Source organism: Mauremys reevesii, linkage group 1 (assembly GCF_016161935.1).
Source record: "Mauremys reevesii isolate NIE-2019 linkage group 1, ASM1616193v1, whole genome shotgun sequence".
Taxonomy (NCBI): domain Eukaryota; kingdom Metazoa; phylum Chordata; order Testudines; family Geoemydidae; genus Mauremys; species Mauremys reevesii.
In genome coordinates, this window is record NC_052623.1 from 211,600,127 (window position 1) to 211,618,874 (window position 18,748).

The 18,748-nt window shown below is 48.7% G+C and overlaps 1 protein-coding gene across 1 annotated transcript in view; it reads left to right on the forward strand.

The window, feature by feature from the left end:
• ATP6V1A (ATPase H+ transporting V1 subunit A) overlaps window positions 1-18,748 on the forward strand; it is a 40,350-nt gene that overhangs the window by 12,513 nt on the left and 9,089 nt on the right. Inside the window, exons 2-12 of the mRNA XM_039529212.1 lie at window positions 2,554-2,648; window positions 4,147-4,275; window positions 6,306-6,520; window positions 7,336-7,473; window positions 9,263-9,414; window positions 10,256-10,418; window positions 11,713-11,821; window positions 12,730-12,852; window positions 12,946-13,060; window positions 14,964-15,027; window positions 15,931-16,134. Of these exons, the coding sequence (XP_039385146.1) occupies window positions 2,567-2,648; window positions 4,147-4,275; window positions 6,306-6,520; window positions 7,336-7,473; window positions 9,263-9,414; window positions 10,256-10,418; window positions 11,713-11,821; window positions 12,730-12,852; window positions 12,946-13,060; window positions 14,964-15,027; window positions 15,931-16,134 (1,494 nt within the window). The 5' untranslated portion in view covers window positions 2,554-2,566. The remainder of the gene's footprint in view (window positions 1-2,553; window positions 2,649-4,146; window positions 4,276-6,305; window positions 6,521-7,335; window positions 7,474-9,262; window positions 9,415-10,255; window positions 10,419-11,712; window positions 11,822-12,729; window positions 12,853-12,945; window positions 13,061-14,963; window positions 15,028-15,930; window positions 16,135-18,748) is intronic.

Consider the following 18,748-nt stretch of genomic DNA (forward strand, 5'->3'; position numbering starts at 1 on the left):
GCGCACCGGGATGTGGAAGCGGTTCTGACCACGTTGGAGAAGGATCCGAATCAGGTAATATTTGACATGGAGAGAGTGGTGGGTGAGGAAGATGACTTTGGTAGCCTTCTGGACAAAGTACAGGGAAGCAAGTGGGGAGTGGAGATGCTAGAGAAGGGGAGGAGACTGTCTGGCTGTGAAAGATGGACAAGATCTAGGTAGGGTGTGTTTGCTGCAGGTCTAAATGCATGTGCTTGTCTGTCCTTGGAATGATTGCTTTTGCCTCGTGCTGTGGACTCTTCAGAAGCTCTGACTGAAGATGAGTTGAACCCTTTCAAATAACATCACTGGCAGTGGCTCACACCTGACCTTCCTGATCTGAACGGTATCTGTTTGAGCTCCAGAAGGAGCTGATGTAGAATGGTGTGACCTGATCCAAGTCCCTTTAAGCCTCTGTTAACCTAGGTGGGGAGTATGGATGAGGAGCAGCAACTTTTTACCTCTCATGGTTCAGTCACATCAGACTGTAGATTGTTTGTTTGTTTTTTCCTCAGCACACCGTTTTAAGGATTGTGTTGGTAGGAACTAACCCTGCAGTAGTGTCAATGGCTCTGGAGTGTCCATCGGTGAATGATCTCTTGGAGTGAATGTTCTGGGTGGAATTCTAAGTCCTGCTGCTTTTTCAGTGGGGCATGTGGAATAACACAGCTGGAGCCACTGCTGCACCGATTCCCTTGCCTGGGACTCCTGAGCTTCAGGGGGGCCTTTTGGTGACGACACCCTCTTGAAGTTGTCAAATAGCTAATGGAATTCTCAACAAACTGTTTAAAATTGGCTTCTAATGCTAAGCTACACAGTATAGCTTCACAGTGCTGAGGACTCCACTCTGTTCCTGAGCTACTGCACAGTCACAGGACACTTGGTGCCCAGAAGGACTAGCTGGCGCTAGGAATTAGAAATGGAACACCCAGCCTTTCATCTCTAGGTTCCCAGTTCCCATTCAAGTTGGTAGGGACTGAGTCATGATCATCTCTTTGGTGGCCTGGGAAATGAATAAATGGGTATCCACATCACACAAACCACTTCTGTGAGTGAGCACTTGGGCTTGGAAAAATCTGCTTGTTCAGGGTGAGTAGGAATTCTAGCTGAGTGGGGCTAGGGAGGAGCAGAGGGCCCATGTGCAATGGAAGAACAGGGAGACCGAGCCCTATGTGCCTGGAGAGCAGCAGCCTTTTCCCTACTATCTCTAGAGAGCAGGCTGGGAAGAGGAGCCCTGCAAGGAGGGTGATATAGGTGATATGTATGTGCAGATGGAGTAGCAGGACATGCATCTTTCACCAGGGCTACTAGGTTTTGGGGCAAGTTTTTCAAGCCCTGATGAACCCCCTTGTTACCTGTCTCCGCAGAGACACTTGGGCATAGGGTGCGCTATGAGCCTGAACTCAGCTCTCCAGGGTTGGTTTGATGGTGGGGATGAACTGCTCTTGGCTGTATCACTCCGGGTACACAGAGCAGTCAGTCTCCAGGGCTTTTCCCAACACTTTATTTGGATTTGTTCTAGGAATGAATTAACATACGGGTAGCAAGTGATGCCCACTTAGATCAGTAACATTGTGGTGAGTTTCCAAGGTAACACACAACAAGCAGGATGATGGGTGGCAAAGCAAAGAGCTGTTAAAGGCTGTTATCAGCACCTAAAGCACAGTGCAGCCCAACTGCCAGTTACTACAGGAAGAACATGGATCTGCAGTCTGTTCGTGGCCAGTCAATGAGGAGTTGTTTTGCAAATCCTTGTGTTTTAAGCTCTAAATCTATTTTAAGTCTTTCCCAATCAGTAAGTGTAAGGCCTCCTGTTAGCCTTGCAGAATCTATCTAGCTGTCTAACAATGGAGCATATAGCAGCTGGATGCTGTGGAGTTGGCATCACTTGACTTGTAGAAGGCGTACATTTGATGTAGCAGTCCCAGAGAGATAACAAACACTAAACAGTGACGCTGTAAAAATGCACTGGGGGGATTCCAGGCATAGTGGTACTTTAAGCTGCATACAGTACTTATGCCGCCCAGAAATGCTGGTTTGAAAGTTGTGAAATCACTTATCATTCTGGTAAATGTTGCAGATTAAAGTGAGTCTTACAGCAAGGGGGAGGGGACTGGGAGATGAACTTTTGGGCTTAAAATAATACATTCAAAGCATAGTTTGCTGTACTTAGTGGTGGTATCTGCTGTTAAAATCAGGGTGGAAATAGTTCCACAATAAGCTCCTGGGGCTCTGTATTGCCAGTGTCACAATGTTGTTAGTAATAAGGCTTGTTCATACTGGTATGTCTTGCTGAATTTAAAAAAAAACAAGCAAACAGCTATTGACTATAGCTGGGCCATGAATTCATAGTGGTGGAGGGGGAGGAAACTAAGGTGTCTCAGACCACGTGAATTTTGAGGCTCCTGCACTGGGCTTTCTGTTAATTGGAAGCAAAGGGAGAGGGGAACTGAAAAGGGGAGTCCACTACTCACTGGGTTAGGTCTCTTCCTGATCTGTATAGAATTAACTGTTGTTTGTCTTCTTACTGGGCAGGTAAACGGGCAAGATGAACTTTTCCAAGCTACCCAAAATCCGAGATGAAGATAGGGAGAGCGTGTTTGGCTACGTCCATGGAGTCTCAGGACCGGGTAAGTGCTGTTTGGTTGGGGAAGGTGTGGGTTCAACATTGTATTATGAAAGCTGTTTCATTGATCTTTATGTCCTCTTGGAAGAAGCACAGTGAAGCTTTTCCAAGTGGTTAATTGTTTTTCCCCTCACGCGCGCACACATTCTACCTAGCACAAAGCCCTCAAAGAGCTGTCTGCTGCTTTACATGCATGTACTAAATTGAGAGCCACCAGCATGGGAAATGTCAGTAAGGAGTTACTATGAATTAGTTTTATTTATTATTCATAGCATTCATAGACTTAAGGTCAGAAGGGACCATTATGTTCATCTAGTCGGACCTCCTGCACAATGCAGGCCACAGAATCTCACCCACCCACTCCTGTAACAAACCCCTAACCTATGTCTGAGTTATTGACGTCCTCAAATTGTGGTTTAAAGACCTCAAGGTGCAGAGAATCCTCCAGCAAGTGACCCATGCTGCAGAGGAAAGCAAAAAAACCTCCAGGGCCTCTGCCAATCTGCCCTGGAGGAAAATTCCTTCCTGATCCCAAATATGGCGATCAGTTAAACCCTGAGCATGTGGGCAAGACTCACCAGCCAGCACCCAAGAAAGAATTCTCTGTAGTAACTCAGATCCCACCCCATCTAACATCCCATCACAGATCATTGGGCATATTTACCTGCTAATAATCAAAGATCAGTTAAAATTATAAATTATTTATTATTATAAATCAGCCACTGTGAATGCATGTCCAACCCTGTGTATTAGAGGGCATTGTATTGAAGAAAGCAAGACAACTTTAGGCATCTCTTCAACATAAGTCACATTTCTTTCATAAGCCAGTGTATAAACTATTGTAATTAGTTTCTCCTCATTTAGGACAGTGAGGTAGTTTAGGGCCAAAATATAATCTGCTTTAAAATTGTTCTAATCAGGTGGCAAAGGCCCTATCAACTTTAAAGACCTGTTTAAAAATCATCTGTCACTTTCCTGCAAAATCAAGCCTATCAAATACAAATAGTAACAATCAAATGGCACAGTCCCTGTCTCAGCACACTCCATAAGTTAAATAGACAATACGCCAGATGGTCTGACGTCAGAATAGTGGGGGTGTCATGTCTTTTACTTTTCCCAGAGGTGAATGTGCTCATGGTGGGCTTTGGGGAAGGAGTGTCTTTTTAGCAGGGATTTGGGAGGATAGTCATTTAGAACCTTAAACCATCTTAGTCTCATGCTGAGTGCAGGGCATATCCTGGATATGAATTACAGCTGTCTGTAGATTACTAAAGTATGATGGCGGCTGGCCATAGGCCCCAGAGAGCGGGGGTAATAAGCACAAGACATTTTTGTTTTGGGTCATAAGTTCTGCAGCTGTCCCTCCAGGACCTGCATATTACTTACATGGACTGACTGGGTACCAGACCTCTGCTTTCCAGCGCTCTACATTCTCTGCTGGGTTAGCAGACTTCTTCAGACAAGATGTGAAATAGTTTCACCTAGGCGTTTTTCTTTTTCAGTGGTCACTGCCTGCAACATGGCAGGGGCAGCTATGTACGAGTTGGTACGAGTTGGCCACTGTGAGCTGGTGGGAGAAATTATCCGGCTGGAGGGTGATATGGCTACTATCCAGGTGTATGAAGAAACCTGTATCCTTCTCATTGGTGTCTTTTGAGGCCTGTCAAACTAAGTAATCCTAACAGGTAGGATGATGAGTACAGCAGAGCAAATAAACAAACCTCAGTGGGACCAGATCGCAATGGTCATAGGCAGAAGCCATCTCTGTTCCTTATCCCTTACACAGGTTTTGATGGAGTGTGTGTAAAAAGTGCACAATTACATTGTTATAATTGCGTAATGATAATGAGAGTCTTCAAAGTACACAGCTGCTTCTATAAGACTTGCATAATATATCCTGTACTTGTTACAGTTCAAGGCAACTGCACCTGTATTTACCCTCTGGTCCATGAAGGGCACCCACTCTAGGCTCCTGGTTCCTCAGCCATCGTTTCTCTTGGACAGAGACCTGTGTTTCACTCCTTCCTGACCAGAGTATGTCCAGGCTGCACAGTTCCCTGCCTACACTGTGATATTCCCAGCAAGCCAAGCTGCCTATACAGGCCAGTGTCTGGCCTTTGCTTCCTATCCAGAGGCAATGAACAGAGAAATGGCCAGCAGTTACAAGTTACCACACAGCTCTATATATAAACCAGAACCTTTATTCTAAAAGTGAAAGCAATACCAGAGAAAACATATTAAAAACAATAAAAGAATCTACCCGCATGCTAAAAAGCTCATCAGGGTCACCCGAACTCCAGCCTCGGGCTTTAGTAGGAGTCAGTCTTTCAAAACCCACAACTGGACTTTCCCCATCATTACAAGTTCATAACTATCTCAGACAGAACCAGAACACAGACTGGATAGATGAGTCTGTTTCTTTTACAGCTCAGGCCTTTGATCGCCAACTCCTGGAACAGGTAATCAGCAGAATGTCATCCTTTCCTCAGATGTACTGTCAAAAGGCTGGGATTTTGCATGACTGGAGGTGGAGAATTTGCATAAACCTCTCTAGATATTTCCCCAGAAATCTATTTGGGGTCCCACGTTCTTTCCTGCCTTTCTCAGTATAGTCCTTTGAACTCCCACACCTCACATCACATCTCCCCCTAGAGAGGTTATGTACAAGCCCAATAAGGTTTTTCAAGGATATTTGAAGGAAATTTCCATCATTCTCACATCTCCTTAGACATTAAATCAGGATTGAGGTTTAACTTCAGTTACACTTGAACTGGGTAACTGGGCTGTATTTGTTCATTGACAAAAACAAATGACAAACACCAGAGATACCAAGCAAATTCAGTTTTTGGTGATTGTTTTTGCTTTGGTTTAAAAAAGTGTGTACTATTAAAATATCCTAATACAGCTTTAAAATTGGGAAGGATTCACCCTTTGGGTGGATTCATGTTTCTCTGCTAAACATAAGCATATTACACATGTATCCTTGGGAAATCCATACTGTTGATCCAAACTTGCTTGCTACAAAAATGTACCATCTAGTATTGGTAATAGATAATGATGTTGAAGAAGGAGGGAGAATATCCGGGAGGGAGCCATTAAACTTGGAGTCGGCCACGTCGTCTCCATCTCTGTGCAAAAGTATTATGTGGGCCATGAAGTCTCTCTGCAGTTCTATTTTGAGGGCTTAAATGGAGAATAGACTTCTTGCCTACTGACTCCACAGGTTAATTTCACACGGGAAGAGCTCTTATACAGCCCTCATCACCACCTTCCTATAGCACGTTAAATGGCAACTGTCACCTGTGACTCATTCTCTTATCCTCTTCCCCCCCCAGGGAGGCGTAAGTCACATGAGGCTCTTTAGAGATGAGCTAGCTTTTATCTGTCCTCTTTGGATCTCTAAATATGGTTGTGGGTTTCCAGTAAACTTTTCCATTTTGTGGCTCGGGACTAGTTATCATAAGGGAAAATATTTAGTGTCTCCTCTCTGGAGAGTGAAAATATCAATCTTAATTATTCCAGCCTGAGGTATGAGAATAGAGGCTGTATGCTTATCTCCTTTGCGATAGATTGTGCAATGCAATCTGAGCAATTGAATTGGTGAGATAAAATGTCTTTTGGTAAATGCGTGGATGAGCTTTTCCTGAACCGACCTCTTTAGCTGGTGTCTCTGTAGGAGATCCTGTACTCCGTACTGGCAAACCCCTCTCAGTGGAACTTGGCCCTGGCATTATGGGGGCCATTTTTGATGGTATCCAGAGGCCTCTGACAGACATCAGCACTCAGACCCAAAGTATCTACATCCCCAGAGGTGTCAACGTGTCGGCTCTGAGCAAAGACCTCAAATGGGACTTTTCACCTTCCAAAAACCTACGGGTAGGCTATGACAAAGCTGCCAAAAATCCCCCAGGCACATTGCAGTGTGGGGGAAGAATGTGCAGAGTGATGAATTGTGAGTCACATTTTCAGATACATTGTGTCTGTGAAACAGAAGTCCAGTGAGCTTGAGGGTGGGCATACTGGTGGATTAAGGCAAAGAGGCTATGAAAGAGCAGGCAGTGAATGTCTGTACTACTGATGTGATGCTAGGTGGCACTGTTGGTAAATACAGTGGTACCTATTAGACTGGATGTCTTTACAGTACAATAAAGAGAATTAATGGGAACACGCTGGGCATAGCAAATAAGATGGTTATAGCTCTCTAACGCATCCGCTTTCTGGGAGAGGGTGGTATACCTCTGCAAATGGAATACTTCTAGCCAAGTTATTTTGTCAACCCTGAAGACAGCCTCGCTGCTGAAACATGATACCTTTGATCTGATTGCCTTCTTCTAATATCTCACTTTCCATTGCCTACAAATTGGCACATTCCATCTCTGCTCTACTCAACAAGTTAGTCTGGCTGATGGGTAGAAAGGAGGCCAGGGAATCTCCAGTATTCATCCATAATCACACAGCTGCCTGAGCCTTGCAAGCCTCATTGCATATAATGGTTGCTGTTCTTGTGTAGCAGGGCTGTCACAGTGCTAGTAAAAGTTGCAAACAGGCTATTGTGCTGTTACAGTGCCTTACACAGAAGACAGTCAGGGTGCTAGATTTAAGGACTGCGTTATAAAGCCTTGTGCTTCTCTCTCTAAACCTGAAGCTGTCATTTGTATGACTAAAGGAATACTTTCTTCTCCTGATCCTAGGTTGGCAGTCACATCACTGGGGGAGATATTTATGGATTGGTGAATGAAAACTCCCTTATCAAACACAAAATTATGTTGCCCCCACGGAACAGGGGTACGGTAACATATATTGCTCCACCAGGGAACTACGACACATCAGTAAGTTTTCCAGATGGTGCTGGCTAGTGCATTCCACACTCTTGCCAGAAGGTGTGTGCATCCCTTCTGTGTCCTGCAGCACCAGCCAAAGGGCATTTTATGCAGCTGGGTTTTGGAGATGCAGGTCCCCTGCTGCCAGCTGGCCAACAGTGATCACCCTAATACCTTGTGAAATCAAACTGCTCCATATGGTGGAAATTCAGCCTTGCTCATGTGTGTAAGCGGATGCCATTTAAATACACCATGTTTGCAGGACCACCCACAGTAGAGTGGCAGTGTCCCAAGTATATGCAGAATCAGCAATGGCATTTTCTTTAGCTACTGTGTGTCACAATTATTTGAAGCTGAGGCTTTATGCTTACACTTGATTTCCTACTCCTTTGGCATTCTGTGCCAAAAAATTAAAAATTCTGCGCACAATATTTTAAAATTCTGCAAATTTTATTTGTCAAATAAATGTGGAAGCCCCTGCATGGCATTCGGGAGCACAGGCCACTGGCTGCACAGAGATGAGAGATCACTCTGCAGCACCCACCACCACTACCTTCCCCGGACATGGACTCAGCGGTGAGGCTGCACCCAACTCTGACACAGCGCAAGGACGGGGGCAGCTCCAGAAACACTCCAGTGCCCTGCCCCTCTGTGCCAGGTGCACCAGGTGTGGGCAGGCAGCTCAGCAAGGCAGGATCCAAGTGTGGAGAGGCTTAGCATGGGGGGGGGGGGTCCAGGTGTGGGTGGAGAGGGTTCTGTGTGGGGGCAGTCTGGGTGCAGGTGGCTCAGTGGGGGATCCGAGTGCAGGGGGTGGATCTTGATGCACATGGGCTTGTTGGGGGTGGTGGTTCTGGATGAAACAGTAACGGGACTCTGCAGGTGGATCCAGATGAAGGTGATTGGGACTCAGCAGGGGTGTGTGTGTGTGTGGGGGGGGGAATAGAGCTCGGCAGCGGGGTTCAGATGCTGGGGGAGTGGGGCTCAGTGGGGTGGGGATCCAGGTGCAGCTGATTGGAGCTCAGTGCGGGAGGGATCCGGGTGCGGGTAACTCATTGGGGTGGTGCACGGGGAGTGGGGCTGGAGGGGATTCTGGGGGTGTCTGTGAGGGGGGGAGGATGAGGCTTGGCAGGAGGGGCTGGATGCATGGGGATTGGGCAGATGGAGGAGAAGCTCCCTGTACTGTGATCCCTCCCCCTGCAGCTGAGGAGCAATGGGTGCAGGAAGCATGGGGTGAGGAATTTTGAAGAGTTTCCTACAGCTGGGGGGGAGAAATCTGGAAGTTGGTCTGACACGACCCTGGGTGCCATGCAGGGGAAGAGGAAGTCCTGTCCTGCCCAGCTGGGACTGGCAGCTGAGCCCTGGTGCGGGGTAGGGGCCACCAGCCGGGTCCTCCCCCTGCCCCACAGTGATTTACCTCTCTGCTGGCTGTCCTGGGCACCCGAAACATACTGCTGGGAAGGGTCACATGACCGTTCTTGTCGCTCCCCTTTGCTTCCCCATCAGAAAGTCATTTTTCTGCTGGGAAATAAATCTGCGGGGGACATAAATTCTGTGCATGCACAGTGGTGCAGAATTCCCCCGGGAGTAATTTCCCTGATGTAAATATGGGAAGTGGGCTTCCCGCAGGCTGGGGTAGTACACTGAGGTGTCTGGAAGGCCTATGGTGCTACAGAATAACTAGTCATTAATGGTGTGCATTGCTGGTGAGATTCCGTATAGACTTGTGAGAATGAGAACTTGCACATTCCCCCAGCATCTATCTGTCTGCTTACTCTGGGTGTCTGCTGCCTTCTGGTAGGATGTTGTCTTGGAGCTGGAATTTGAAGGTGTGAAGGAGAAGTTCACTATGGTCCAGGTCTGGCCTGTACGTCAAGTCCGTCCCGTCACTGAAAAATTACCAGCCAACCATCCATTGCTAACTGGTCAACGGGTCCTTGATGCCCTCTTCCCGTAAGTACCAGCTGGGGTTCCGTGGGGCTTGATTCTGATCTTTGTACAAGAATTCCTTTAAGAGGAGTGGAAAATATATATAAATTTCCTATGCCCCAGAGCAACATCCCAAAAATGGTGATGCAAGTACTTCAGAGGAATCCCTGACGAAAGCAAAATCTCTCTGTGCACCAAAAGGAGGAGGAAAATGTCATAATAAAACAGGCCTAGTAAATACTATAGCTGGGGAGTCTCCACATATAAATAGTCAGAGTTGAAGGTCTTATCACTGAGAAAGCAGCTTGTACAAGGGCCTATATTTTCCAAATTGGAGACCTAAAGTTAGGCACCTGCAACTCCCAGTGACCTCCGAGGCTTGGCACCTGTGAAAACAGAGCACTTACTTAGGTGCCTACATACGGATTTAAGTGCCTAACTTTAGGCATCTATGCTTGACAACATTGGCCTAATGTCTCATGTCACTTCTTCTCTCAATGATGCTTCTAAGTTGGATGTTCTCAGCCTGCTCATTCCTCAGACATCTCCATTAGTGAAACATATTTTTGTACTGAATCTGTTCCAGCCATTGTCCCAGCACTAGCTAGTTACTGTGGGAATAGTGGTAGGTGCTGTTGGTGTAGGGGACGGACAGCCTGTTCCCTTTGTTCTGGCTTGCTGAAATATCGCATGTACTCATGACATGGGGTAAACCTGGTTCCGTGTGCCATCTTTGCCATCTTAGGCAAGTGAAGTGAGAGAGCCTCAGAGGGCAGAGAAGAAAACTTATTCCAATATGCAAACAGGACATCGCTTGTCTCTGTCTGAGTTCAGTATAAACCAGTCTGGCTCTTTTTTTCTTCAGGTGTGTACAAGGCGGTACTACTGCTATCCCCGGGGCCTTTGGCTGTGGAAAGACTGTGATCTCGCAGTCTCTCTCCAAGTACTCCAACAGTGATGTTATCATCTATGTAGGCTGTGGAGAACGAGGAAATGAGATGTCTGAAGTACTCAGAGATTTCCCAGAGGTCAGTATGGGATGCAAGGATTCTTTCCAAATGTTCCTGGGAACAGAGGTGTTGCATGTGTCTTGTTGATATGGTGGCTTTGAACCACTGGATACTGTCAGACCCTCAGCTGTTGCGGGTCTCATTTCATGTCCCTCCAGACACCATGTGGCGTGGTAATCTGTTGTGCTATAGAAAGAGCTGTCCCATCCAAGGAAGGACGTCAGTTTTGGGAGCTCTCAACACAACATTTGAACTAACATTGGGATAAACGTTAGTTTTAAAACAAACCCAAAATAATAGGCAACATTACATAAATGTTGAGGTTTTAGTTGCACCCATGAAGAAAATCTTTTCAAAAGCTGTTTGAGTTCCGCCCCTTTGTATGTATACACTAGTGTTGAAGTAACTGAGAATGTAGATGCTCAGCACCTGTGCAAATCAGATACTAGGGGGTGTTATTGTGAGATAATACAGGCAATATGACAATGTGCTCTTCAGTGCTTCTTTCTTTATAAGGGGAAAGGGAATCCCTGTTTCTGACTGCTTTTGCCTAATGGTGGGTCTCATTGCCTGGGGTGTGATTTATGGAATTGAAAACTTTTATGTGATTTTTTTTTTTCTTTTAAATCTAAACCCTAATGTAGCATTAGGAATGTTTTGCACATCAATTTATTAACTTGACTACTGTGGTTCCTTCCTAAAGCCCGATGTTTCCCTGCTCTTCCCTCTCCACCCCCCTCCCCACAAGTTTACTGAACTGCTAATACTAAAGTAAGCCAACAAAATGGCAAACATAAGAACCAGAGAGCATTAATATAGCAATACTGCTATCTAGCATATTTACAGGACATGGTCTGAGCACAGGAGTGAGGCTGAGAGTTCTAATCCCATGTCCTGCTCTAGAAAGTCATTTCCCTTTTCTGCCTCAGTTTCCCTATCTACATATTGTCCACAAAGGTTCCAAAGTACAAGTGTTTGTACACCATTTTGAAGGTGAAAGCATTTATATCCATTCTAAGTGGTATTGATCCAATTACCTGAACAAGCTTTACCTCTAGTAAATCTGTCCTCACCCTTTCACCAGTGGGCAAACCGAGGCATGTAAATAAAGGGATTAATCCAATTCACTTGGGGTCTCGGTAACAGACCAGCATATAGAACTCACGAGCCCTGAGTCCAATCCCCTGCTTTAGTTGTTAGACCACTTGTGAGGGCAAATACTCTTGTACTGGGGCTTTTTCTGGCACAGAAGTGTGGGGATAATCACTGTAGGGTTATATAGATTCATGTGCTGCTTTTTTTGCCTTTTTAGCTCACAATGGAAGTTGATGGCAAGGTAGAAAGTATTATGAAGAGAACAGCCTTAGTAGCAAATACCTCCAACATGCCCGTCGCTGCCAGAGAAGCCTCTATTTATACCGGTAAGAGTTACAAGAGAAGTAAAGGCTACCCGGGACAGGTGTCATCTTGCCCTCTGGTATATCCAGATACCGATGTATTCTCTGCTCACTAACTCTGTTTCATTTCAGAAACTGATCTTTCTAAATCTTCCTTACCCAATAGGTTTTGTGTAGTAGTTTGATCTTCTCTTAGACATAGACTGCCAAGGAATTGCATTTGCCATTTTAATCTTTGCCACTAGTGTGGATTTTTTTGTCAGCTCTGATATCAACTCTGTAAAGCTTAGCTCATTCTAGAGAGAGTATGAGTCTGATTTCTTGACTGTGGAGAATACAGCTATGCACCTTTTTATCTCTTTACATTCCCCCATAATCTGGTGGGATGAGGGTTATGCCCTTCATTTTAAAATTCAAGCTGTTTACTGAATGCTTTCAAATACTCGAGACAAAACCCGACCTCCCTTAAAGTTATTGTAGTCTGCCAGTTTAGAAACCAAAGGATGTGTCCCATTAGCTTTAAATCCCCTTCTCTACTGTAAAGGATGGTTTTAAAGCCACACTTTGGGGATAGCCTCCCTGTCTGTTACACCGCCTCAAAGGCAACCTTTCAAAAGAAGCACAAGTTAACTAATGGCATAGCTCTCGAATCTCATGGAGGAGAAGAACGAGAATGGGGCACAGTCCACGTGGCTCACCAAAGGGTAGAAAATCTGTGTTCAGAGAATGGGAGCAGAGAGGGAGAAGATACCAAAGCAGTGAGGAAACTCTTGGGAGTCCAAAAGGAGTAACTTTCAGCCTCCCTTGTCATCAAAATCGAAATGAGTATTTCAGTGTCACTTGAAAAGGCTTCTTGCCCTTCTAGGAAAGGCATGTGAGCCAGAGTACTTGTCTGAACTGTAACCTGCAGTGTGTTCTTCTCTTTGTTCTAGGAATCACGCTGTCTGAGTATTTCCGGGACATGGGTTACAATGTCAGTATGATGGCTGACTCCACTTCCCGATGGGCTGAGGCCCTTAGGGAAATTTCAGGGCGTTTAGCTGAAATGCCAGCTGGTGAGTAGTCTTTGTTCTTGGTGTTCAGCCACAGGAAGCCTTCCTGTAGATGCTGAGCCTTCGCGTGACGTAGTTTCTCTGTGGTGCTTGCAGACAGTGGCTATCCTGCCTACCTCGGTGCTCGTCTGGCCTCGTTCTATGAGCGAGCTGGCAGAGTGAAGTGTCTGGGGAACCCCGAGCGAGAAGGGAGTGTCAGCATCGTTGGGGCGTAAGTACTGAACCTTTCAGCATTCCCTGGATAGCAGGTCTTCCTGGGGGTGGGTGGTGGGAGCAGTGGCTTGGTGCTTCCCAGATAGGCAAGCAGAAATGGCCCCTGCCCTGAGGAATGTCCAATCTAAGGACAGAGTGACAGGTAAGCAGAGTTTGGGCAAAGAGGGAATAACATGCCTGTCAGCAGTATTCAAGAGGGACTGAAATGTGGAGAGGATAAGAGGCCTGTGGGTGTGCTCAAGGAGACTGTACCGTGCTCAAGGGGCAGCATGGATGGAAGATGGTATGTAGATGATTATGTGAGAAGCTGGCACATGAGTGATTGAGAGTGGGAACCACAGGCAGAGCAGAGAGGCCAGTGGGGGCTGGACAGGAACTCATTATGATGTGAGAGAGGCTTGCATAAGTAGGGAGGGGCAGAGTTATGGAGAGCTTTGATAGTGGTGAGAGACTGCTTGAAAATCCCTCCACAGACTCTCTACCACTATGGCATCAAGCTGAGGGAGGGGAGTGACCTGATCAGAATGACAGGGAGAGAAGCTGATTGTCTCTGCAGCAGAGAGGTTGAGCAGGATGAAAGTATAGGCTCTTGAGACTTGGACAGGAAGAGATGCTGGAGCCCTTTCAGAGCAGTTTCTGTAGAGTGAGGCAACAGTTGTAGCCAGTTTGCTGGTGAAAGGGAGGAGGGAGATGAAACAGCTGTCAGCCTAATGTGGCATTAGGAAGGTAACTTTCCCTGGACTTGCAGGAGTGTGTCTGATTTCTTCTGTGCTCAGTGTCCTAATAACTTAGACATCTGTATATCTGTCTGAGGAGCTTGAAACCTTTAAATTTAAAAGCAACTTCACTTGCTTATCTGAAAGTGGTAGATGGTTCTACTGGTTTCTAATGCCCTTCCATTGCTCTGGGAGGTCTTAGAGAAATTAAAATGTTCATCAGTCATCCATAAGGCTACGTTTTAGTCACAGGTATTTTTAGTAAAAGTTACGGACAGGTCACAGGCAGTAAACAAAAATTCATGGTCCACAACCTGTCCATGACTTTTTAACTAAAAATACCAGTGAATAAAACTTGGGGGGTGGACGGTGGTGCGCAGCCTGGAACCCCTGCTGGTGCTGGGGAAGGGGGTGTTTGGCGGGGCCAGCAGGCTCCCTACCTGGCTCCGTGCCCACCATCTTCTCCCCCCCCCCCCGCCCCCTCCAGCAGCAGCAGCGTTTGGGTGTGGGAGGGGCTTGGGGCATGGGACGGGGTGAGGTGGGCTCTGTGCGGCACTTACCTGGGGGGCTCCCCGGAAGTGGCGACCTCCCCCTCGCTCAACTGCTAAGCAGAGGTGTGGCCAGGCAGCTCTGAGCACTGCCTCCGCCTGCAGGCATCATCCCCGCAGCTCCCACTGGCCATGATTCCTGGCCAATGGAGTTTTTAATGAGTCATGAACACTTTTCTTGTCCACATTAAAAACTCCCTCCCAGCACTTCGCGCTTAACAGCCGTTTGGCGGCACTTAGGATTTTCTGGGAGGGAAGGGGAGGAGTGGTGATGTGGCACTTCTCTGCTCCTTCCCCTCCCTCCCAGAAAGTCCTAAGCACTGCCAGGTGGGGAAAGCGCTGGGAGGGAGAGGGAGGAGGAAGAGAAGCAGAACTTGTGCAATGCTCCCTTGTAAAGTCACTGCTCTTCCACAGAATCTTACAAGCAGGCAGCCAGACAACGTTATAAGGGAGCATTGCACAACTTTAAACGAGCACGTTCCCTAATTGAGCAGGGACGAAACATTGAACCAACGTTAAGCGGGAGGACGTTAAATGAGGAATTACTGTATTGAGTTGTGGTGCTGGGTTTGGAGCTTCAGCTTAGCCCTGCACCAGTGCTGCTGATCACTGCTTTCCTTTCTCTCTCCCTGCTCAGTGTATCTCCCCCTGGTGGTGACTTCTCGGATCCTGTCACATCTGCCACTCTGGGCATTGTTCAGGTACGTGCCACCTTGTTGCAGTCTGTGTTGAAGCTGTATTCTCCTAGTTGCTCCACTAGGGTTTGAAATGAATGCACTGCACCAGAAGTGCTTGCATGTACAAGTGATAGCCATTGTGCCTAATGGCCATGGTGTGAATGGCTTGGTTTGCAGAAAGGGGGTTTTGTAAGGGTTGTTTGAAATGTTCTGGCAGTATCAAGGCCTGCCCCTGTGTAAGATGTTCTCTCAGGCCTGATGCAGCCAGGATTCATCAGGGAGTGGGGAGGAAGGGCAGCTGCCCTATCCCCATGTCGTGTCCTCTCTATTCCTGACACACACAGGTTTGTCCTGCTGGCTGATTCCCCAGGGGTATTCATGTCCCTCTCAAACAGAGGGCAAATGCAAGGATGGCAGCCTTGTACGAAGATGGGGAGAGAGAGGGGGCTGCATCCCTAAATGAAGGAGCATTGAGACTTGGACTGTTTTCTAGAGGGAGTGAACCGACAGCACAGCTGTGTTTTGGGAAGACAAGTTGATTTTAGGTATTGGCAGTTAGTAGGGCCCCACTTAGTTCTGCAGGGAGCAGGGCTGGAATCTGTCCTGTGCAAGGCAATTCCCCCCAGCCTGACACTAGGATAGTATTCAAGACAGTCTAAGTTTGGAGCTGGGATCCACCATCATGAAATGAATGTCTAGCATGTATTGAGTTGATCTAATGGGGGAGGATCTCTTGGTGTCTAAGGGCCCCCAGTTATGGTCCAGTTAGTGTGGGGAGGAAAGATTCTCTTTCAAGCCTCTGTCTGGAGGATCTGGATGGTCTTTGCTGTGCTCATTATACAGAAATGTGTGGGAGTTTGACCATCTTCAGTTAATAACTTGGCTTCTGCTGGGAGGGAAACTCATGAATCTGTTTGGATTTGGCAGGTGTTTTGGGGCTTGGATAAGAAGCTGGCTCAGCGCAAGCACTTCCCGTCTGTCAACTGGCTGATCAGCTACAGCAAGTACACACGGGCCCTGGATGAGTATTATGACAAGCACTTCACAGAGTTTGTCCCCCTGAGGACAAAGGCCAAGGAGATCCTGCAGGAAGAGGAGGACCTGGCGGAGATTGTGCAGCTTGTGGGGAAGGTGAGCAATGACCACTGTGAGTGGGGAGGAGTATGGTGTCTTAGCAAGACTTTCCAAAGAACTGATCTGCCTCCACTTCACTGCTCCTGGCATAGACTATAGACCAGGGGTGGGCAAACTACGGCCCGCGGGCCACATCCGGCCCGCGGGACTGCCCTGACCCAGGAGCAGGGGCGGCTCTAGGCACCAGCAAAACAAGCTGGTGCCTAGGGCGGCAAAATATAGGGGGCCGCAAAAGGCTGGGGCCCCAGCTCATCCTGCCGCTGCGAGCCGAGGAGCGGCCCGTCCCCTGCAGCCAGGGGCGGCTCTAGGCACCAGCGGGCCAAGCGCCCGCTTGGGGCGGCATCCTGGGGAGGGCGGCATGTGGCCCCGGTGGAGCTCCCGCCGGCATGCCTGCGGCAGGTCCACCGGAGCCCGGGACCAGCGGACCTGCCGCAGTCATGCCTGCGGCGGGTCCCGTCTTCCCGCGGCTCCGGTTGAGCTCCCGCAGGCATGACTGCGGCAGGTCCGCGCGTCCCGGGCTCCGGTGGACCTGCCGCAGGCCTGCCGGCGGGAGCTCCACCGGAGCCAAATGCCGCCCTCCCCAGGATGCCGGAGCCGCGGGAAGAGGGGACCCGCCGCGGGACTGGGGAAGGGCGGCGCAGCGCTCCGCGCTGCTTGGGGCAGCCTACTTTGTAGAGCCGCCCCTGCCTGCAGCCGGGGCAGAGCCGCGCTACCGGCTCCGCTTGGGGGAGAGGGATGGTCCCTTACCGGTAGCGCGGCCCCGCCTGGCTGCAGAAGATGGGCCGCTCCTCCTCCGCTTGTTCGCGCCCGGGTCCTAAACAGCGCAGCAGCAGCTTGGCCTGGGGGGGCGGGGCTGAGCTCCGCCCCGCTCAGAGCCGTGTGGTGAGGGGTGGGGCTGGGAGCTCCACGCTGAGCGGGGCAGCTGAGCTCAGCCCGAGCTCACAGCCCCGCCTCACCCCGCGGCTCTGAGCGGGGAAGAGCTCAGCCCCCTCCGGAGCCACGCGGCGGCCTCGCTGGGCAGGGCCGCTTCTCGAGGCGCGCAGTGAGCCGGGGGTGAGCAGCCGGGGCCGGGGGGTTGGCTAAGGGGCAGGGAGTCCTGGGACACTCAGGGGGCACAGGTTCTGTGTGGGGCGGGGGGCGGTCAGGGGCCGGGGAAGGGGGGTTTGGATTGGGGGGGGTCTCAGGGAGGTGGTTGTCAGGCACCCCCTGACCCCATTACCCCCCAGGCCCAGCCCTGACCCCCAGCTCCAAGCCCAGCCCCTCTGAGGTGGGCTCCTCCCCACCCAGCCCTGACTCCCAGCTCCAAGCCCAGCCCCTCGGACCTGGGCACCCCCCCTGGATAAGGGGTGGGGGGCAGGCTGTTTGGGAGGGGGCACAGTCTTCCCTACCTGGCCCTCCATACTGTTTTGCAACCCCAATGTGGCCCTTGGGCCAAAAAGTTTGCCCACCCCTGCTATAGACACTATCCATGGGGAGATGGGGCTAGTGTTAGCCAGAGTATGTGGATATTGATGTGCAGGCACTGAGAGCTGGAGAGAAGGTAATAAGAGTTTAAGAACATAAGAATGGCCATACTGGGTCAGACCAGTGGTTTATCTAGCCCAGTATCCTGTCTTCTGACAGTGGCTGTTGCCAGATTTGTCTGCCACTAGCTGTACTTAATTCAGTCTTTTCTACCGCTCTGGCGTTGGAGCCAAAAAGCAGCCCTCGGAATAGTCTAGAAATAGGAGAAATCCCCACGCCAGCAGCCCATGAGTAAACTCTTGCAAAACAACTCTGCAGCCAACTGCAGTGCCCTTCTTGTTTGTTAAGGAAAATGCTCTGGATGCAGTGATCCTGACCTGATATTTGTTTCCCCTATCTTTTTGAACTAGCCCTGCAGGCTCAGTCTCTAATTTAATAAACATGTTGAAAAGTTTCACTGGTATTTCTTTCAGTGCCCCATCCTCTGGTGAAATGCCAGTTCACAGCCATGCAGCAGTACAGTATCCTGAGGCCCCTTCTCCTGCACCACCCTGACAAGGGCTATTTTCAAAGCACTGCACTGACATGCTAAATTCTGTGCTCAAAGTACAAGCCTGGAGAGTGGGTTGCATTTAAATTTTGTCCCGTTACAGAGTTTTGTGTTAAACAGTGGCATGACGATGCAAAGAATTAGAGATGAGTGCTGTCTGGTCTCTACCAAGTGGCTGTGTAGTCCTCATGCCTAGTGTTAGAGACCTATTAACTGGTGTGTGTAGTGACCTCCCATTCTGCAGGCTTCTTTCAGTTTCTCAGTGCACCTCAGCATTTCAGGGTAGAAAGCTAAACCTAGCCAGAGAAACTGCTCTAGAGGAAAGGTGTCATCAGGGTCCCAGTGAAAACTGACTTTGTTTCAACCGATATAGATGCTATCAAAACTACAGCTCACATGTGCATAGTACACATGAGCCAAGCCAGCCTACATGTATTAACTTTCATTGGAAGAAATTGGGGGAGGAAAGTAATGGACAGGAAGAAGGGCTCCAGCAGCCCCAGAAGGGGCCTGCCCACCAGAGGTCTAAGCTCTGCTTCTGTGTCCTGGAAAAGAGAAAAATGTGTGGGGGAGGTGCCTTTTTCTACTTTGTGATGT